The sequence below is a fragment of the Capra hircus genome (genome assembly GCF_001704415.2).
Source record: "Capra hircus breed San Clemente chromosome X unlocalized genomic scaffold, ASM170441v1, whole genome shotgun sequence".
Lineage (NCBI taxonomy): Eukaryota > Metazoa > Chordata > Mammalia > Artiodactyla > Bovidae > Capra > Capra hircus.
The window spans coordinates 10,438,358-10,460,809 of record NW_017189517.1 but is presented as its reverse complement, the minus strand read 5'-3'; the positions used below and the strand labels follow the sequence as shown (position 1 = coordinate 10,460,809).

At 41.1% G+C, this 22,452-nt stretch overlaps 1 protein-coding gene across 1 annotated transcript in view; it reads right to left on the bottom strand.

Moving 5' to 3' along the window:
- The window catches only part of ADGRG4 (adhesion G protein-coupled receptor G4), a 98,165-nt gene that overhangs the window by 15,958 nt on the left and 59,755 nt on the right, over window positions 1–22,452 (bottom strand). The window contains 7 exon segments of the mRNA XM_018044067.1: window positions 1,990–2,259; window positions 3,204–3,324; window positions 6,185–6,289; window positions 8,945–8,989; window positions 10,706–10,825; window positions 16,528–16,556; window positions 16,559–16,652. Of these exon segments, the coding sequence (XP_017899556.1) occupies window positions 1,990–2,259; window positions 3,204–3,324; window positions 6,185–6,289; window positions 8,945–8,989; window positions 10,706–10,825; window positions 16,528–16,556; window positions 16,559–16,652 (784 nt within the window).

Genomic DNA, 22,452 nt, shown 5'->3' with positions numbered 1-22,452 from the left:
ATTCCCATCTCTTGAAGAATTTTCCACAGTTTGTTGTGATCCACACAGTCAAAGGCTTTGGCATAGTCAATGAAGCAGAAGTAGATGTTTTTTCTGGAATTCTCTTGCTTTTTCTATGATCCAGCAGATGTTGGCAGTTTGATATCTGGTTTCTCTGCCTTTTCTAAATCTTGCTTGAACATCTGGAAGTTCTTGGTTCACATATTGTTGAAGCCTGGCTTGGAAAATTTTGAGCTTGATTTTGCTAGCATGTGAGGTGAGTACAATTGTGAGGTGGTTTGAGCATTCTTTGGCATTGCCTTTCTTTGGGAATGAAATGAAAACTGACCTTTTCCAGTCCTGTGGCCACTGCTGAGGTTTCCAAATTAGCTGACATATTTAGTGCAACACTTTCACAGCATCATCATTTAGGATTTGAAATAGCTCAACTGGAATTCCATCACCTCCTCTAGCTTTGTTCATAGTGATGCTTCCTAAGACCCACTTGACTTTGCATTCCAGGATGTCTGGCTCTAGGTGAGTGATCACACCATCGTGGTAATCTGAGTCATTAAGATCTTTTCTGTATAGTTCTTCTGTGTATCCTTGCCTCTTCTTCTTAATATCTTCTGCTTCTGTTAGGTCTATACCGTTGCTGTCCTTTATTGAGCGCATCTTTGCATGGAATGTTACCTTGCTATCTCTAATTTTCTTGAAGAGAGATCTAGTCTTTCCCATTCTGTTTTTTTTTCCCTCTACTTCTTGGCATTGTTCACTTAGGAAGGCTTTCTTATCTCTCCTTGCTATTCTCTGGAACTCTACATTCAGAGGGGTATATTTTCCTTTTCTCTTTTGCCTTTCTCTTCTCTTCTCAGCTATTTGAGGGCCTCCTCAGACAGTCATTTTGCCTTTTTGCACTAGCCATTTTGCCCTTTTGCGTTTTTCCATCTCCTATGGATCCAACACATTTTCTGAATGCTAAATCTTGTTTGAATAGGCAAGGGGTGGGGAATAGCTGAGCTGTTCATGTCACTTAGAATTACAGGAAAGCCACCAATGAGAACTATTCACGCTAAGTTCCTTCCTGGCTTCTTCTCTAGGGCGGCAGAATGGTGACAGTTATAAGACGTGGTGTGAAACGGAATATGTCTGATCCAGCACCCTCTCACATCTTTCCGGTGTTTTCCCTGGCCCTTAGACGATCTGACTACATCCTAGAGGTCAACGTCCAAACTATGGAGATAGACTCCCTGATTCAAACCCCAGTTCTGACACTTACTAGCTGTGCAAATTCTGGCAAATTCCATAATCTCTTTGTGCCTCAGCATCCTCATCTGTTAAGTGGGAATAATGATGAAACCTTTCCCATAGAGATATGGTGAAGATTAAAGGTTGTTGCTGTTGTTTAGTTGCTCAGTCATGTCTGAATCTTTGCAGCCGCATGTGCTGTAGACTGCCAGGCTCCACTGTCCATGGGATTTTCCAGGCAAGAATACTTGAGAATGTTACCATGTCCTTCTCGGGGAGATCTTCCCCAAGCAGGGGTCAAACATCTCCTGCATTGGCAGGTGGATTCTTTGCCACTGAGCCACCAAAGAATCCCTGAAGATTCAAGCTGAGATTCAGTGAGACGCTTTGAACCATGTTGGGCACATGGAACACTACCTCAGTGTTGGCTTTTGTATCCATGTGTATTTGTTGGGATTGTAACTTGAGAAAGAGAAGGATAAAAGCTGACAGGTTCACTACTATAGATCTAGCATTTAGCACAGCACAGCAGCAGCTGCTCAGTAAATATGTGTGAACCAGTGTCTCGCCATAGAGGTCTGAATCTTGATTTACAGAGCAATACAGACAGAAAAAGAAATGCCCACCCCAAAACCAGTGAGGCAATGCTTAATTCCTTACCTATGATAATAGCAGAAGTTTGGTCCCTAATACTTGTATAATAGAATTAGACAGACACAGGCTTGAAACATAGACATCAAGGACAATGGCAGATATACTTACCCCAACCAACCAGACAAAATTTAAAGATATAATTGGGAATGTATATGTTGAAGACTTTGACTAGAGCAAAATACATGTGGACTGCCTCCAGGCACATCCGAGTCAAAGACACAAGCAGAAAGTAATGAAGTGCCACAGCAGCCGTGATACAAAGGCCCACTTTCTGAAATGATGATGACCAGGAATTGACTAGAAATACCGGGTTTAGCATTAGCAGTGCTGTGTACAAGTTGATCAGGATTTTGGAAGGATGATCTTTTTGAAGTTTGTTAAATAAAAAGGTGCAATGTGAGGCAGGGTCTCTGCTTTTGATCAAGCATGGTCATGCTTTGTATGTATAATAATTAAAAGAATAAAAGAACTGCCTATTAAAATTTAATTATTCATATTGCCTTACATGTACTATGTAAGTACATGTACAAATTTTTTAGTCTCCCACCATCTTTCCAGGTAGAATCAAAATATTCCAAGCAAGGTGACCTTTAGTAATAGGAATAATAATAGCTTCTCTTAGCTAAGCAGTCTCCTGTTTTGAAGAAAAGGAAGGAAAGACTTTCTTGGATACTACAATTCCACCAACACTCCTTCAACTGACTCAAGACTAAATCTACACGTGACCAAGTGGGAGGATGGCTACAGGAACCATTTCACATAGTTACTTGGGTATTTCAAAGATCCAGACACTTGACTTCATGGAATTTTTCAAGAATTTTCCATTTTCATTTGAAAAGAATTTTCAAGTCTTTTGCCTGTTTTTAATGTATTGTCTTTCTTTTGCTTTTTGCTTTGTAGTTTTTAATATATTCTGCATACAAGTCCTCTGTCAGATATATGTATAGTGAATATCTTCTCTTAATCTGTGGCTTGCATTTTCATTATTTTCATGGTATCTTTTGATGAAAAAAAGCTCTTAATTTTAATTAAGTCCAATTGATTAACTTTTTCTTTAATACTTAATGTTTTTGTACCCTGTTGGAGAAATCTTTTCCTATCTCAAACCTATTGTTGTTTTAAAAATTCAATTACAATCTTTTTTTCAGAGGAGCCTTGATTTTTTTTTAACCTGGCAACTTCATAATCTAAAGGATCTGACCTCTGCTTATAGTGATGAATATGAACATTTTTGTTAAATTAACATTAAATTAACAAGGTTACAATGCCAAGTGCATCCATCAAACCAAACTAAACTTAGAGTAAAACTCTACCAACTTACTGAAAAGCTAGGTATGTCACTATTGCAGCTCCCAGGAAAATGGAGGCGATTCCACATCTGATATATATTATAATCATTAATATCCATTCATTCACTACATCCACTGCAGACCTGGATAAATCCTAGGGAATGCAATGTGTTGTATTTTATACATTTGGCTAGGCAAGTTTATGGTAAAAAGTTTCCAGTGCTCACTAACAGTAGGTTCCCAGGATGTACAGCATCTCTGTTAAAGCTCGCATAAAACCAGAGTATGTAGATGGATATACAGTAAGACTGTGTATTGTTCATTGATTATGCCTAGTGCAACTTACTGTGTATGGGGTATGGAGAGCCATCAACAGCACTGGAAGAACATTTAGTCCTTGGTTTTATTGTCATTAACATGTTCCACACTTCAAATATAACCAAACTAATAGATGTGAATTTGAGATACACTGTGAATTATTATCTGAACTGAGCGTTCCAAAACATTGCACAGAACATCAAAAAAAAAAAATGTTCCTTTCCCTTAGACCTTCAATAATTTTCATAAAATTAAAAGACAAATGGACCTTAGAGATCACATAAACCGGTAATTTCTTAACCTGAGAACTATGAAAGACTTGAAATAGTGTGCAAATTACTTGAATATATTTGTGCATCATTCTGGGAAGACGGTTCATACTTGTCATCAGATGGCAATGGAGCTTCGTGACTCCTAAAAGGTTACCAAATGCTGGTCTACTCTGGTAGTTCTCAACTGGACACAGTTTTACCCCTCCCCTGGGTCATGTGGCAACGTCTGGAGATATTTTTGGTTGTCACACCTGAAGAAGGTGCTACTAGCATCTGGTAAGTAGAGACGAGGAATGCTGCTAAACAACCTTGAATGCACAAAACAGCACCCACAACACAGAAATATTTGGCCCAAAATAGCAATAGCACTAAGGTTAAGACATCCTCATCTACTCCAATCTTTCACATTCCAGAAGACAAATTTAAGATCCAAACAAGTGAAATAACCTGACCAAGATCACATAGATAGCTAGTAACAGAGCTGGACTGTGAACCATGGTCTTTTGACTCATGCTGTAATGTTCTAACCAATTTGCAGGAGGGTAAACAAAATTCTTACAGTTCAATACGTATCAATGGGTTTACCTCTTATTTGTTGAGTACACATGGCAAAAAAAAAAAAAAAAAGAAAAGAAAAAGAAAACTATAAAACAGACTCTCAGCCCTCAGGGAGTTTACCATTAGTAGAAGAAACAACTCATACACAACATATTCATATACCAGTATATAATATATACAGTACAGTAACTTAGGAGAACTAAGAAAGCATTCAAGGGTGGGTAAAGAAGAAGGAAATGCATTTGAGAGCCATTTTGAAGGAAAACTCATCAAGTCCTGATGTTAGGGAGGACCACAGGAAATGAAAGGAGAGAAGGATTAACAATTACTCCAAGGCTCTAAGCCTGGATGTCCAAGTTGATCAGAAAACTCTTGCTTGGTTAACTATCGCAAGTGTTAAAAATAAATATTTCTTTCTTACACTGCAATTTAGCAATAACTATTAAAATTTAATATTCTAATTGGAAGCAATTCTACTTCCATCAATTTATTCTATAGAAATACACCAGTATTCAGTTCAGTTCAGTCACTCAGTCGTGGCCGACCCCATGAATTGCAGCACGCCAGGCCTCCCTGTCCATAACCAACTCCCAGAGTTCACCCAAACTCATGTCCATCTAGTCGGTGATGCCATCCAGCCATCTCATCCTCTGTCGTCCTCTTCTCCTCCTGCCCTCAATCCCTCCCAGCATCAGAGTCTTTTCCAATGAGTCAACTCTTCACATCAGGTGGCCAAAGTATTGGAGTTTCAGCTTTAGCATCAGTCCTTCCAAAGAACACCCAGAACTGATCTCCTTCAGAATGGACTGGTTGGATCTCCTTGCAGTCCAAGGGACTCTCAAGAGTCTTCTCCAACTTCAAAAACATCAACTCTTCAGCGCTCAGCTTTCTTCACAGTCCAACTCTCACATCCATACGTGACCACTGGAAAAACCATAGCCTTGACTAGATGGACCTTAGTCGGCAAAGCAATGTCTCTGCTTTTCAATATGCTATCTAGGTTGGTCATAACTTTCCTTCCAAGGAGTAAGCATCTTTTAATTTCATGGCTGCAGTCACCATCTGCAGTGATTTTGGAGCCCCCCAAAATAAAGTCTGACACTGTTTCCCCATCTATGTGCCATGAAGTGATGGGACCAGATGCCATGATCTTCGTTTTCTGAATGTTGGGCTTTAAGCCAACTTTTTCACTCTCCTCTTTCACTTTCATTAAGAGGCTTTTTAGTTCCTCTTCACTTTCTGCCATAAGGGTGGTGTCATCTAATAAATTAAAATGTGTACTATAGCATTATTCATAATGGAGGAAAACAGTAACAACTCAAATGCTTATTGTAGCAGATTGGTTAAATTTCACTGTGTTAAATTCACACAGTGGAATACCATAAAAATATTTTTAAAAATTTAAGTAGATAGACATATGCTTGCCTGAAAGGTGTCCAATATATATTGTTAAGTGAAAAGCAAGTAGTAAAAAAAGTATGTATAATTTGATCCCATTTTTTAAAAACCAAAAGATATATTAATATACACATATAGGGAAAGAATCTGAAGGAACATAACTTAGTTCATACATATATTCCTAGTCTGTAATCTAATAAAAGTTGTCAAAACTCTATTAAGGAGTGATTAAGAGGCAACCAGGCTTCCCTGGTGGCTCTGACGGTAAGGAATCTGCCTGCAATGCAGGAGACCTGGGTTTGATCCCTGGTTTGGGAAGATCCCCTGGAGAAGAGAATGGCTACCCACTCTGGTACTGTTGCCTGGAGAATTCCATGGACAGAGGAGCTTGGTGGGCTACAGTCCATAGGATTTCAAAGAATCCAACATGACTGAGCGACTAACACTTCACACACTGAGACAACTCACCATTAAGACTCCGAAATGGGTAAGGTGATCACATTGACAGATTGTGTAACTTACGTTTGTTTCCTTCATGTTATAGCCTGATGAGTTCCATCCACCTTGTCCATTTGCAAGTAACAGAAGGGAATTTCAAAGCAATTTTGCTTTTCTCAGAAATGTTTAACTTCTCATTATATGTACCTTTCCAATGTGTGCTATAATTAGTATTGTTCGTTAAGACACCAGGATAGCAGTATAATTGAACACTGAAATTAAATTAATCCTAATAGGCAAAATTGACTTGTGGAGGACTTTATAAATGGCAAAACTTTGATTCTCACTTTTCCTGCTCTTCTACAGATTAAGACAGACTTTAATGATTAACAGCAGTCCTGCCACTATGTTGGAGTGACAGAGTAAGGACTGTTTTTTTCAAGTAGCACAAAGAGGAAACAGATTTAGAACTTTTTGAAGCATTTGAGCTATGGAATACAGGCTGACGCGTCGGGTTCCTCAATGGGACTGGAATAAGCATTTGAAACAACCAGCTCAACCTAGAATTCAAATGGTCTCAAGTGTTTTGCATTCAAGTCGAATTATGGTCTAGAACTCCTTAGGACCAATTAAAGCCTCTGGTCTGCTTGACACCTGCCTAGTTTCTCACTCCTGAGCACATTCAGGCTTCTAGAACTAACCCACATACCTTGAGAACCTGTAGCTCTTGGGTTGCTGCTAAGTCACTTCAGTTGTGTTCGACTCTGTGCGACCCCATAGACGGCAGCCCACCAGGCTCCCCCATCCCTGGGATTCTGCAGGCAAGAACACTGGAGTGGGTTGCCATTTCCTTCTCCAATGCATGAAAGTGAAAAGTGAAAGTGAAGTCGCTCAGTTGTGTCTGACTCTGTGCGACCCCATGGACTGTAGACCACCAGGCTCCTCCATCCATGGGATTTTCCAGGCAAGAGTACTGGAGTGGGGTGCCATTGCCTTCTCCTGATCTTGGGTACTAGATGACATTTAGAGTTAAACCTCTAGAGTAGTTCTAGACTACAGGGGTTCTCCTAGCACAGGCAGCTAAGTGTGGTTAAATTTTGTCCATCCAGGATAACACTAAGAGATTCTAGAAGTTCTATATCCATGGACAGAGGGTGGGGGCAAAAGATGACCTGGAAGGAGCCCATGAATGGATATTAATGAACACACAGATCAGCTTATTGAGGCTATAGGGGACAAAGCTTATCATTTTACAGAAATCTTACCCTGAACTACTTGAAGGGGACCAGGAAAGGACAGGGATATCTCTGTTGTAAGAAAGTAGTATTCCCTTCCTCCACCCCAGAATTTCAAGGATACTAAAAAAGGAAACATACCAGACAGAGCTTCTACAGGTGGAAGGACTGCTCCCAGAGACACTCCTGGCATTCCAGGGGCAATTGCTTCTGTCTGGGAATTTTCAGAGATTGGGCTACCTCCCTACAGATTCCAATGGCAATGGCAAGCTTAAGAGGAACCCATTCAGCAATTCCTTTCCATCACCACTTCTCTCTCTTTTTAAAAATTTTATCAGAGTATAGTTGATTCACAATGTGTTAGTTTCAGATGTGCAGCAAAGTGAATCAGACATACATATACATATATCCACTCTTTTTAGATTCTTTCCCCATATAGGCCATTACAGAGTATTGAGTAGAGTTCCCTGCACTCTACAGTAGGTCCTTATTAACTATTTTATATATAGTAGTGTGTATATGCCAATCCCAAACTCCCAGTGTATCCAGCTTACCCCCTGGTAACCATAAGTTTGTTTTCTACATCTGGGACTCTATTTCTGTTTTGTAGGTAAGTTCATTTATAGCCCCCCCCCCTTTTTTTTTTAGATTTCACATGTGAGTGATATCCTGTGATATTTCTTTCTCTGTCTGACTTACTTCACACATTTAGCGCTTTATTTCCATGACTCTCTCTCTTATGGTCTTCAAAGACTCATACTCAATCAGGTAGGAAGGGTCCTTAGAGACCCCCTCCATGAAAAGATAAAAAGTTTGAAGCACCTAGAGAGTAAACCGGAGAAGGCGATGACACCCCACTCCAGTACTCTTGCCTGGAAAATCCCATGGATGGAGGAGCCTGGTAGGCTGCAGTCCATGGGGTCGCTAACAGTCGGGCACGATTGAGCGACTTCACTTTCATTTTTCACTGTCATGCATTGGAGAAGGAAATGGCAACCCACTCCAATGTTCTTGCCTGGAGAATCCCAGAGATGGAGGAGCCTGGTGGGCTGCCATCTATGGGGTCGCACAGAATCGGACACGACTGAAGCGACTTAGCAGCAGCAGCAGCAGCAGAGAGTAAGTGGACCACTCAAGGTCACACAGTCAATACAGAAGAGAAGAGGGAAAACAGAGGAGATAGTAGACCTGGCGGATCTCATGGGAAAGCTCAGATAAAGAGCCAGTTCTTCATTCCTCAGCTTTCTTCAAACAGCTCAAGGCTGCTCTGTACTGCTGTCTTCCAACTTTCTTTCTTCCAGTTTGCTGAGTTATGTGCTTTCTTTCTAATCTCCCAAATAAGTCTTTTTTTCAAAAAGAAAGTTTTAAAAATGAAACTCCCATGCCTTAATTAGATATGAAGCATATTCATATCTTGGTCATTCGGAGTTCCCTGTAGGGTCTGTTAAGACAGTAGCTTCAGTACAGCTTGCTCCCACCTAACTCCCAAATAGCAACATGGCCAGGAACAAAGTCTCATTGAGAGTGAAAGCCAAACCTTGCTATGAAAATTACTGTTATTCCCAAAGTCCCAAAATGCACAGCGAACTTGATTATAATTCTAGAAAAAAGAAAAATCAGAGGCAAATAGCTTTCCTTGTGACTGTCACCAAATAATGACAACTACACACAAGTCTTTTCTTCTTAATGTTTTCTCAAAGAGTAGACACACACCCACCATTTGTAAGCCAGTTTTAAAATAAACTCCAAGTATCTTGGACTTCCCTGGTGGCTCAGACGGTAAAGCGTCTGCCTACAGTGTGCGAGACCTGGGTTCGATCCCTGGATCAGGAAGATCCGCTGGAGAAGGAAATGGCAACCCACTCCAGTACGCTTGCCTGGAAAATCCCGTGGACGGAGGAGCATAGTAGGCTACAGTCCATGGGGTCGCAAAGAGTCGGACATGACTGAGCAACTTCACTTCACTTCACTTCATCTTGGGGTTTACAAGTGAGTAACAAAACAATATGTCAGTGCTACAGTGATTGGTATGTATCCTTGAATATCGTTGGTAAAGTGAGAATTTGCCATGTCTTCCTGGTACAAGGCCCAGGAGGAGAATTGAAGGGGCTCTAATGTGCAGTAGGTGCTTCTTGTGAAATTCTGGAATTTGGGGCTCATAGCTGAGATCAAGCCTTATGGATACAATATTCAGATGCCTCAGGCTTCCTTGGTGATTCAGGGGTAAAGAATATGCCTGCCAGTGTGACACGGGTTTGATCCCTGATCCAGGAAGATTCCACATGCTGTGGAGCAACTAAGCCAATGAGCCACAGCTACTGAGCCTACGCGCTAGAGTCCAAGAGCCAAAACCATTAAGCCCACATAGACCCTGTGCTCTGCGACAGAAGCCACTGCAGTGAGAAGCCCGAGCACCGCCACCAGATAGCGGCCCCGCCCACCACAACTACAGAAAAGCCCGCACCGCAACAGAGACCCAGCAGAGCCAAAAGTAAAACAAACACATTTTAAAATAAAAAAATATTAATCCGCCTCCTCATCAGGTCTAGTGAGCATTCCTGAAGCCTCACCAGCTCCTGCAACCTCCAAGGAGCTGGATGGCAATTAGAAATTGGTTATTGGGGATGCCTGGAGAGCTGTGGCCGCAGCCAGAATTAAGAGATCTTACCCGTTAAATATATTTTATTTGGTATCTTTTAAAAAGAACTCCTTCTCCCACTCTTCCTTTTTTCCTTCTAGAATTAAGACCTGTGAAAAATATGCTGTACCATATGGTCTTTTAGATTGGCAATGAAGGAAGCTATTAAGACTCCACACTGGACATAGATTAACATCAAAGAATGGAGTAGTAGTTCATTCTTATATCATGGCTAAATTTGAGCATTTAGTAATATATACCTTATGTTATGCCATATGACTATGGTTTTAATTCTTTGGTGATAATTAATACATATTTTAATGCTCTTCATGGAAATTCAAAGGATAAAAATGCTTCACTATGTTGGATTAACTTGCCTTTCTCAAAAATAAATGGAATTAAATATCATTTAGAGTGATGGGAAAACCAAAAGATCCACTTGCCCCCAGTCACTCCCCTGCCAATCTGTCACAGCACTGGAAATCTGCTGCTACTTATCCCTTTGGACTAAGGCGTTATTTCTAAAGTCCCCAATTACAATACACCTCTGCTACCTGGAGGGGAACAATCTTCGTTATATCTTGGAATCACATCTGTTAAGTAGCCAATTATTTTTAACAGGAGAATCAGGAAGGGGATCTGAGGCCTTATATTTTCAGATGAAAATGGATATGGTACCTGGTTTCCTTGAATATGCTGCAGAGTAATAACCACTGGGTCTGCCAAGTTTTGAATGGGTATATCAGAAATGCTGGCACTCACGACATATGCGGTTAATGCTTTTGTGATGTTTTTGGTCTGCAGATGAAACATACAAGGAAGAGGAGTTCAGGTCCTACCTTTCTAATTTCTGGCATGTTAATCATCAGTCTAGAATTCTGAAGTACTGCACGCATTAGGTACAGATGTGGAAAATAAAATCACAAGCTAAGAGGGAAGTTTCAGAGATAATTTAGCTCATCTCCTGTCTTCACATCAGGTCTAAATTATACACAGCTGGACCAATTTCCAGCCATATACCCAAATATCTATCCTATGAGCACTGGTTTTGCACCTGCAACAAAGTTCAGCTATTGCTTGCTAGTGAATTCCAGTCTCTGATATGACGCTGCTGCTGCTGCTGCTGCTGCTAAGTCGCTTCAGTAGTGTCCGACTCTGTGCGACCCCATAGATGGCAGCCCACCAGGCTCCCCCGTCCCTGGGATTCTCCAGGCAAGAACACTGGAGTAGGTTGACATGACACAGTTTATCCCAATTCTAACTCTCATCCATCCTCACTTTCTTTGAGAGAGCCTCTCCTTATTGGTGCTTTTGAACTGTGATGTTGGAGAAGACTCTTGAGAGTCCCTTGGACTGCAAGGAGATCCAACCAGTCCATTCTAAAGGAGACCAGTCCTGGGTTTTCATTGGAAGGACTGATGCTAAAGCTGAAACTCCAGTACTTTGGCCACCTCATGTGAAGAGTTGACTCATTGGAAAAGACTCTGATGCTGGGAGGGATTGGGGGCAGGAGGAGAAGGGGACAACAGAGGATGAGATGGCTGGATGGCATCACTGACTCGATGGACATGAGTTTGAGTGAACTCCGGGAGTTGGTGATGGACAGGGAGGCCTGGCATGCTGCAATTCATGGGGCCGCAAACAGTCGGACACGACTCAGCGACTGAACTGAACTGAGCTCCTTATAAGGAACATCAACTCATCATGGGTTAGTTACAACCTTTTCCTGTTGCATCCTCATTGGCAATGGAAGCTGGTTGATTATCATCCAGCTTGGAACAGTGTCCTCCCAGGACACCATGACCTCTTGAACATAGGCACTATGTGTCCTGATGTCCCCCGCATGGTCTAGGACACAACAGGGGTTTTATCTTGTACCTACGGTGAGCCAGTTACTTTGTTAAGGGTGTTTCACGTGCATTATCTTCAGTTCTCACTGGAACAATGTAGGCATTTTTCAGGTATACTGGGGCTTGGGAAGGCTCAAAAGCTTGGACAAAGTCACACAGTTGGTGAATGATAGAGCAGGGATGCATCATAAACATTGGTCTAAAGGAAATGTAGCCATTGAGATGCAGAGCTTGCTAATGCAGAGCCATTGAGATGGGCCTTGGCCCATGTGCCACAGGCCAAGGCTTTAGGCGGCCAGGCAGCTGGGAAGGAGCTGCTTCTGGGGCTCACCTGAAGAGATGAGAGGTGAGGCGGGTACAGGACAGGATAGACAGGAAGCAAAACTTCTGAGGACTTGCCAAGAAAGCCTAGAAGTGGGGCACCCTGATGATGTCTCATGAAGAACCTGCTGGGCCACTTTTAGAAGATACCAAGCCCTCAAATTTCCTCAAATTTTCCGAAATCACTGCAGATGATGACTGCAGCCATGAAATTAAAAGACGCCTGCTCCTTGGAAGAAAAAGCTATGACAAACCTCAACAGTGTCTAAAGGTCCATGTAGTCAAAGCTATGGTTTTTCCAGTAGTCATGTATGGATGTGAGAGTTGGACCATAAAGAAGGCTGAGCACTGAAGAATTGATGCTTTTGAACTGTGGTACTGGAGAAGACTCTTGAGAGTCCCTTGGACTGCAAGGAGATCCAACCAGTCAATCCTAAAGGAAATCAACCCTGAATAGTCATTGGAAGGACTGAGGCTGAAACTGAAGCTTCAATGCTTTGGCCACCTGATGTGAAGACCTGATTCATTAGAAAAGACCCTGATGCTGGGAAAGATTGAGGGCAGGAGGAGAAGGGGATGACAGAGGATGAGATAGTTGTATGGCATCACCGACTCAAGGGACATGAGTTTGAGCAAGCTTCGGGGGATGGTGAAGGACAGGGAAGCCTGGTGTGCTGCAATCCATGGGATCGCAGAGTCGGACACGACTGAGAAACTGAGCAACAAATAATTTCTGAGCCCTTCAGCCACTGATAAATGAGGAATTATGAACACAGCCTGGGGCCCCCTGAGGAAGCTACTCACTTTCTGTTCGTGATCAGCTCTGTTCAACCAAAGCCAGCCTGGTGGGTCAGTGCTTCCCTTCCCAGAGGAATCCCCCTGGGCAGTTCTTATGTAGAGGAGGGTTTGCAGCAAGATCCAGAGGAAAAGGGTCCTGGCAGATGGTCAAAAAAAAAAAAAAAAAGTCCTAGCCCAGGCCCTCTTGTTTCTTGAAAGTCCCTTCCCCTTTCTGGGACACTGGTAACATGAGGGAAGGTGGACCAAATACCTAACACCCTTCCCAACTTAGTCTAAGAGATATGGTTTTCTGTAGTGAGAAGGCCAAAGGGGGAGAAACACATAGTGACTTGGGACTGAATTAACCTACTTTCTGGCTTTATTTCCTTGACCTACAAAGTGGCAGCCATTCAGGGAAAGGAACTAAACCCTTGCTCACTCTTCTGCCCTTTAGTTCTAGGCTCTGGTTGGACCGATTACCACTTCTGAAGCTTTACAGAAGTGGTTTCCTCTGCCTGAAACACCCCTCCCTCCTTCTCCTCACCCTTTTTAAATCTTCTAGCTGGTACTTGACCTCCATCTCAGCTGACACCTCTCCTACAGAGGCCTTTCCTGAGCTCCCAGACAGCTGGGGTGCTGGGGCTCTGTGCTTCCAGAGCCCCTGGGCCATATTTTACTTGCCTTGGGCTCTGGCCCTCTCCCCAAGAGCCACCGCTAGTGGAGGGGTGGGAGAGGAGACACATGTTTTCCAAGAGTGGCGTCTTATTAACAATATGGGGCTTCCCTGATGGCTCAGACAGTAAATATTCTGCCTGCAATGCAGGAGACCCAGGTTTGATCCCTGGGTTGGGAAGATCCCCTGGAGAAGGAAATGGCAACCCACACCAGTATTCTTGCCTGGAGAATTCCATGGACAGAGGAGACTGGTGGGCTACAGTCCATGGGGTCTCAAAAAGTTGGACACGACTGAGTGACTAACACTTTCACTTAAGGTAATATGTTGTAATGACAGTTAAGGTTTTGACCAAAAGATGTTAGAAGAAGTAGTGTGAAAGCAGAGCTGTGAGACTTGGAACTTGGGCGGAGGAGGGTTTGTAGTTAAATTGTGGCATTTCTTATATGTGATTACTCCACCAAAATGAGTGGCTCAGGTCCCCACCTCAGGTCACCCTTTTGCATGTGAGAACCCTCCCCCAGCAGCACCACACAATACACATAGTAGGAATTTAATAAATATTTGTTAGTTGAATAAATAACTGGGTGAATAAGTGAATAAATTGTGTCACCTCCAGCAGGTCCCTTCCCCTCTCTGGGTCTCAATATCCTCATTGGTAAAATGAGGAGATGGGACAAAATGAATTATAAGGACCCTTCCGGTTCTGAAATTGATGGTAGGTTACTTCCAATCCTTCTTCATCTGCCACTATGACGTCTGAAGGCTAATTTTGGCAAAGATCTTTAATCTTTTTCAGTAGAAGGTGTTAGTGAATAAAAATGACTTATTAGGTGTGAAATTTATGCTAAACAGGTTTATCTTTTATTTTACAAAACAAGCACACCTCTCTGAAGAAGAGAGAAGCTAAGACCAAAATAATGGCATCTAAGGTGACAGAAATTACAAGCTTGCCAAAAGGATCTGAGTGCTATGAATCACATTCTTAATTTTTATTATAATTATTTGTTCATTAACTGGCTTGTCCTGGGTCCAGCTATTTTTCTCCATTAAAAATGCTTAATAAATATATAGCTAGTGAAAGCATGTTGAGTACGTAGCCCTATGCTAGGTGCTGTGAAAATAAAACATGTCTGAGCCATGACACATGCCACAGCCTCCTTGGGAATACCAATCTAGAAACTAGGCACAAGTGTAACACAAGAATACAAGCAGAGGGTAAGGAAGAGAGCAGAGGTTCATGAACTTTAGGCAAACTTCCTGGGTGGAATTTGAGCTAAGCCCATAGGAACAACTAGAATTTATACAGGGAGGGGAGCAATTACATAATTCCAGGAGAATAGCATCCTGGAGATATAGCTGGAGATAACGTTATAATGAATTGATATGTAGTATGTTTAAGCTGGCTCAATACAACCGCCTCCAAATAACTTTAGAAATTTAACCATTAGAAATTCATTTGTTTGGATAGTCTCTTTAAAAAATGTGCACACCCAGGCACTAATGCATGAACCTCATAGATGCTTGGACTTTGGAGTCAGACACCCTGGATTTGATTCCTAGCTATGCCACTTCCTAGCTGTGTGACTTTGGGCAAAATTACTTAACCTCTGTGTCTTAGTCTGTTAGGGCTGCTATAACAAAGTCCAGATTACATGGCTTATAAACAACAGAAATTTATTTTTCACAGTTCTAGAGGCTGCAAGTCCAAGACCAAGGTGCCTACATGGTTGGGTTCTAGTGAAGGCTTGCTTTCTGGTTGACACCTTCTTGCTGTGTTCTCACATGGCGGAAGGGGTGAGAGAACTCTCTGAGGCTTCTTCCGTAAGAGCACCAATCCCATTCATGAGGGCCCCATCCTCATGACGTAATCACCACCCAAAGGACTCACCGGGTGATACATCACCTTGGGGGTTAAGATTTCAACACAAGAATTTTGAGAGGATACAAATGTTCATATCAGAGCAGTCTTTGAGTCTTGCAGTATAAATACTAACAATTAAGAGTGATCATCAGCAACATCATGCCATCTGATTGCTCTCTTTCCAGCAGCTAGATGGGACAGAGCAGACTGAAGAAATGGGCTTTTCATTAGGCAGAGCCCCAAGATAATCAAATAGTAAAATCAATGCAAACACTTACATGGTGTTAATTGTGTACAAGGCACTATTCTAAGCATTTTATATGTATTAAGTCCTTTAATCCTTCAACAGCCCAGTGAGGCACTACTATCCTCCTGTTTACATAGGAGGAAACAAAGGCACTGGGAGCTGAAGAACTTGCCCACGAGTTCCCGTGGGTGGACAATGGCACAGCCAGCTTTAAATTCTGCATCCGGCCCCAGGGTTCCTGCTGTTAACCACCACGTCATACTGCCTCTCTGTTTAATAACAGGTGAGGACAGAAGCCCTTAGAGAAGGTTCTGTGGAGGCAGTGGGGAAGAGCAACGATGTCTGCAGGCAAGTGTCCTGCTGGACACCACTCAGCTTCAAATAAATTGGCCTGAGAAATGTGCGTGTTGACTTTGAGGATACAGGGGAGATTTGGGAGGGGAGCACAGATAAACCGAAACGGCATTTCATCAGGAGAACTCGCTGTTCTTTTCTGGTTTTGAAACATCTTGAGGCCTCTGTTTGGTCACCAGATAATCCTTAAGGTCCCTTCCAAAGCTGAGAAGCTGTGAAAATGAAAAACTGAGGAACATCATTAAAGTAGACGTTGATTCATGCTGAGAGCCAGGGGTTGTGCTGAGAAATTTACAGAATAAATCAGAGAGCATATTTGAGAATAAACAGCACATCATGTAAATACCAAGAGTTCATAATTACAGTGAGTCACCATATGTCAGTTCATGACAGTTACCAGAGGCAAGAACTTACCTTAAAGAGTGAAGTTTGGCCAAAAAATTAAACAAGATGGTGTGTAAGCTGCTAAGAGGAATTCTCTCCCTCAGTGATTCTCTCCCTCCCAAAACTCTCCCCAGAGGGACCTTGTCTAGGGAAATCTGTCAAGAAAAACCAGGAAATAAAAAACAGAGTCATCATCCATCAGCTTGAGGTCCTCCCCACTTTCTGCCCTAACCCCAGCCTTAGCCCTGGAGGATCTAACAGAGGGCTGAAGGGTGAGAACTAGCTCCACCAGCTATGCAAATCTTTTATGGAGTTGACCAAAAAGCTCCTTCAGGTTTTTGACCAATGTTATTGAAAAGCTTTTGTTGTGGCTGAATGAACATTTTGGCCAACTCAATACATGCACACACTCAGATTACAGGCCAAGATGTGACCCGGGGGGGAACACAGATACACAGACACACACACACATACACACACGTACACACGACTTTTCCTTTCTTAACCTGTCCTTATTTCTGTCCCTTCGATCTGCTTCCACCTGAGTATTCACAGAGGTGGAAGAGGGATGATAAATAAGATGATTTGCCATAATTCTCAGGAATAAAGGTCTGTCTTCAAAAGCAGGCTACCTTCTCCCTTACCGTTCTGAGAGAGGAAGAAAAAAAAAAAAAACAGAAAAAAAAACCCAACACAGTGATGTTAGGCATTGTCTTACAGTTTATTGAGCAACACTTTTCTTAAAAAGTGGGGCAGGGAAGTGAGGCATTAGGCCTTAGGAATTAGAGGCTCACTATTAGAAGAGTTTGCTGATTTGATTGGTGCATGTGAGCATAGTAAGTCGCTTGAGTCATGTCCTACTCTTCGAAACCCGAAGGACTATAGCCCGCTAGGCTCCTCTTTCCATGGGATTCTCCAGGCAAGAGGACTGGAGTGGGTTGCCATTCCCTTCTCCAGGGGCTCTTCCCAACCCAAGGATCGAACCCAAGGTCTCTAATGTCTCCTGCATAGGCAGACAGATTCCTTATTACTAGCGCCACCTGGTAATAATATCTGATAAGTACAGGTATATTTTTGAGAGTGAAAGAGGGCTTTATCAATAATTACACTGGAACCACAGTTGCAAACCTGGACTTTCCCAGGAAAAACAAGGGTATATGAGACCCTTACATGTATCCTGTCATTGAACCCCCTCTATTGACTCTGAAAGATATGTAATATTATACCAGGAAATGAAGGCTCAGAAAGGTTAAGTGACTTGTCTAGGGTCACACAGCTGGGATGTAGCTGAACGAACATAAATGTAATCTGCACCCATATTCTCCCCATCATCCATTTTGCTTTTCAAGGAACTATTATCTTGCCAGGTATATCATGGGGAGATGAAAGTTTGTAATATTTCTGAAAATGAATTGTAAGCCCAAAAGCCATATGGCTCTTCTCCTGGCACAAATGAACTTTGCTACAGCAATCAAGTACTATGAAGAGGTGATGATTTAGCTTCAACATGTGAGTGATTTTGGTACCAAGAAGTTCACTGGGGTTGCTTGGCTTTTTTCTTGACCAGGGTCTTTAATAGGAAAGCCTATATGTAAACAAAATGCAGTGGGAAGACATTTACTTCCAGTATGGTTGAGTAGCTCCAGATGGACTCAGCCTTCCTACACATAACAAGTATACAGAATACAATGACTTGAAGACACTGGAAAATGAACAAAACCAGGCAGGTTCTGGAGAAGAGTAGACACTTGGAAAAAAGTGGCATCACAAGATGAATTAGCTGTTTTTATAGCTGTTAGCCAGATGGCAGCCTGAAGCAAACACTGTGAAGGACACTCAAAATTCTGATGGAAAACCTTCAGTCTTTGTGGCATGAAGAACCAGAAAACAAAGGTCAAAGTAACTACAGCCCCTGGGAGGTCAAGGGGAGACCTTGTAAGGGAGAGAGCTAGTGATGGGGAGCCAAAATTCTGAGTGTAAACTTAGCCTGACCTCGGAACCACATACATATAGGACAGACTTCAACTAAGGATAAAGGAATTTAACTGACATTTGAGCTGCCATCCAAGAGATGGAATCTAGTTTGACTCCAACCATGTTAATTGTCTGGTATAACAAAAACAAATAATTTTCAGAGAAAGACAGAAAAATCCAGAGTCTCTACAATATACCATTCACAAAAGCCAGGACATAATCCAAAGTTACCCTATATGTTAAGAAAAAATGAAAATGACCCATTTTCAAGTGAAGACAATCAATGGAAATCAATCTTGAGTTTACTCAGATGCTAGAATTAGCAAACAAAGATTTTAAAGTAGTTAGTATAACTATGCTTAAGTGTTTAAGCATAATTTTTGAAATTATGCTAAAAGAGTAAATAACAGAAACAGAAGCAAAAAAGAACAAAATGGAAATTTTAGAACTAAAAATACAATATTGAAATTTTTAAAAATTGCACTCAGTGAACTAAGTAGTAGCATGAAGATGACAGAGGTCAGTGAACTTGGAGAGAAATCAATAGAAATTATACTATCAGAAGATTAAAGAGTAAAATGATTGCAAACATGAATACAGTCTCAGGGACCTGTGGGGCAGCATCAGAAAATCTTACATTCATGTAATCGGAATCTCTAAAGGAGAGGAGAGAGAGAATGGTGAGGAACCAATATTTAGAAAAATAATGGAGGAAATCTCCCCAAATTTGGTGAAAGACATAAATTTACAGATTCAAAAAACTCAGCAAACTTCAAATGGGAAAGATATAAAGAAAAACATGCCTAAGCACATAATAGTCAAACTGCAAAAAGAGAGAGAGAGAGAAAATATTGAAAGCAAAGAGAGAAAAATGACATCTTACACATCATAAATAGAGAAACAAAATTCAAATGATTACTGATTTCTGATCAGAGAACACAGAAGCCAGAATAGAATGGAACAACATCTAAAATGCTGTCAATCCAGAATTCCATAGTAAACAAAAATACCCTTCAAGAATAAAGGCCAAAAAAACAAAACATTTTCAGATAAATGCAAGCCAGGAAAATTCTTTATCATTAGACCATATACTACAAGAAGTGCTAAGTGAATTTCTTCAAATTGAAGGGAAATGTCACGAGACCTTCAGGAAGAAAGGAAGAATATTGAAAATGATAAACATCTCGATAAACATAGAGCTTCCCTGGTGACTCAGATGATAGAGTTTGCCTGCAGTGCAGGAGACCCAAGTTCGAGCGCTGAGTCAGGAAGATCTGCTGGAGAAGTATTCTTGCCTGCAGAATCCCATGGACAGAGGAAACTGGTGGTTCCATGGGGTCACAAATAGTCATACACAACTGAGCAACTAAAACTTTCACACTTTCCCTGGTGACTCAAACAGTAAAGAATCTGCCTGCAATGCAGGTTCAATCCTTGAGTCAGGAAGATCTCTAGGAGAAAGGAATGGCAACCCACTCCAGTATTCTCGCCTGCAGAATCCCATGGACAGAGGAGCTTGGTGGGCTACAGTCCATAGGGTAACAGAGAGTCAGACATGACTGAAGTGACTGAGCTTGCAAACATAAAAGGCTACTGTCTAGTGCAGTTTCTGATCTTGTTAGTAATAATACATATGACAACTGTAACTTAAAAGACAGAGGGTATAGGGACTTCCTTGGCAGTCCAATGGTTAAAACTCTCTGTGTCTGCTGCAGAGGGTGCAGGTTTGATCCCTGGTCAGGGAACTAAGAGCCAGCATGCCACACAGCCAAAAAAAAAAAAAAAACGGAGAGTGAGAGAGAAAGTTTCTTGAACTGAATAAAAATGAAAATACAACATATGAATCTAAAAGCATTTTTAAAAAGATAGAGGGTATATATAGATATGTATGGTTAAAGTTTCTACATTTTCCATGAAGTGGTACAATAGTACCTCTAAGTAGACTGCAAAAAATATAAGGATGTATACTGTAATCTCTAGAGCAAACATTAAGAAAATAATGCAAATAGACATAACTAAAGAGGCAGAAAAAATTAAAATTCAATTATAAAAACTATTAAATCAAAAGGAACAAAAACCAGAAGGACAGATGGAAAATAAAATCAAAAGGAGTCTTAAATACAACCATATCAAAAATTACGTTAAATGTTAAAGAAGTACACACTCTATTAAAAGGCAGATATTTTCAGATGGATAAAAAATGAAACACAAAGAGTGTGCTATCTGCTGCTGCTGCTAAGTCGCCTCAGTCATGTCCGACTCTGTGCGACCCCATAGACGGCAGCCCACCAGGCTCCCCCCTCCCTGGGATTCTCCAGGCAAGAGTACTGGAGTGGGGTGCCATTGTGCTATCTATAAGTGCACAAATACAAAGTAAGTGGTTGAAAATACATATTATATATGTATACATACAGTAAGTATAAGAAAGCTAGAATGACTATATTAAAACCACTTAAATAGATTACAAGACAAAGAGTATTATCTGAAAAAGAAAGGCTATTTCATAATGATAAACAGGTTAGGATTAGAGGTATAATCAGGAAGACATGACAACATAAATGTATATTCACTTCATAAACAAAATAAAATTTGATGCAACTAAATGGATAAATACACAATTTCACAATCCAAGTTAGAGATCTTAGCACCCCTTTAAACTAGGAAACAACTAAGAAAAAATCAGTAAAGATGTAAATGATCTGAACACTATCAACCACCTTGAGATCTAATTGATATTTACAGTACAGCATATCCAACAACTGTAGAATGCACATTTTTTCCAGTGCACATAAAGCACCAAGGTTTTCAAGTGTATGAAACACCAAAATAGATCATACACTGGGATATAAATCAAATGTCCATAAATTTAAATGGATTGAAGTTATACTGAATATATTCTGTAACCAAAATGAAATAAACATGAAATCAATAGCAATAATATTCTTAGACATATCCCAAATATTTGGGACTTAAAAAATACACTCTTGGGACTTCCCTGGTGGTCTAGTGGTTAAGACTTTGCCTTCCAATGCAGGGGGTGCAGGTTTGATCTCTGGTCAAGGAGCTAAGATCCCACATGCCTCATGGCCAAAAAACCAAAACATAAGGCGGAAGCAATATTGTAACAAATTCATTGAAGGCTTTTCAAAAATGGTCCACATCCAAAAAATCTTTAAAAAATAAACAAAAGAATACATTCCTGAATAAGTCATGGATCAAAGAAGAAAGTAGGAAATATTTTGAACTGCTGATGACAAAAATACAACATATCAAAATTTACGGACTACAACTTAAAGCAGTACACAGAAAGATATTTATAGCTTTTATGACTACATTATTAATAGAAAAGAAGAAAGGTCTGAAGTCAGTGGTCTATGGATCTATCTTAAGAAGCTAAATAAGGAAGAACAAGGTAAACGCACAATAAATACAAGGAAGGAAATACTACTAATAAAGATAGCAAGAGCGAGCAAAGTTATTTCAGTTATGTTTGACTCTTTGCAACCACATGGACTACAACCCACCAGGCTCCTCGGTCCATGGGATTTTCCAAGCGAGAATACTGGAGTGGGTTGCCTTGCCCGCCTCCAGGGGATCTTCCCAACCCAGGGATCAAACCTGCATCTCCTGTGGCTCTTGCATTGCAGGCAGATTCTTTATCACAAAAAATTTACAAAGCCAAAAATTGGTTGTTGGAAAGGATCAACAAACTTGAAAATATCCCTAGTTATACTGATCAAGAAAAAAAGAGCTAGAAAAGAAAATTATCAATATCAAAAATGAAAGAGGTATTATCACTATAGATCAGAGACTGACAAACTGGTCAGCAGGGCAAATCACATCAAGGGCCTATTTGGTAGGTCTAAATATGGCTTTTATATTTCATATTTTAAATGGTGTGAAAAAGAAAGAAGGAAGGAAGAAGGGAAGAAAGGAAGCAAGCAAAGAAAAAATGTGCAGCAGAGAGAGACCATTTATGGC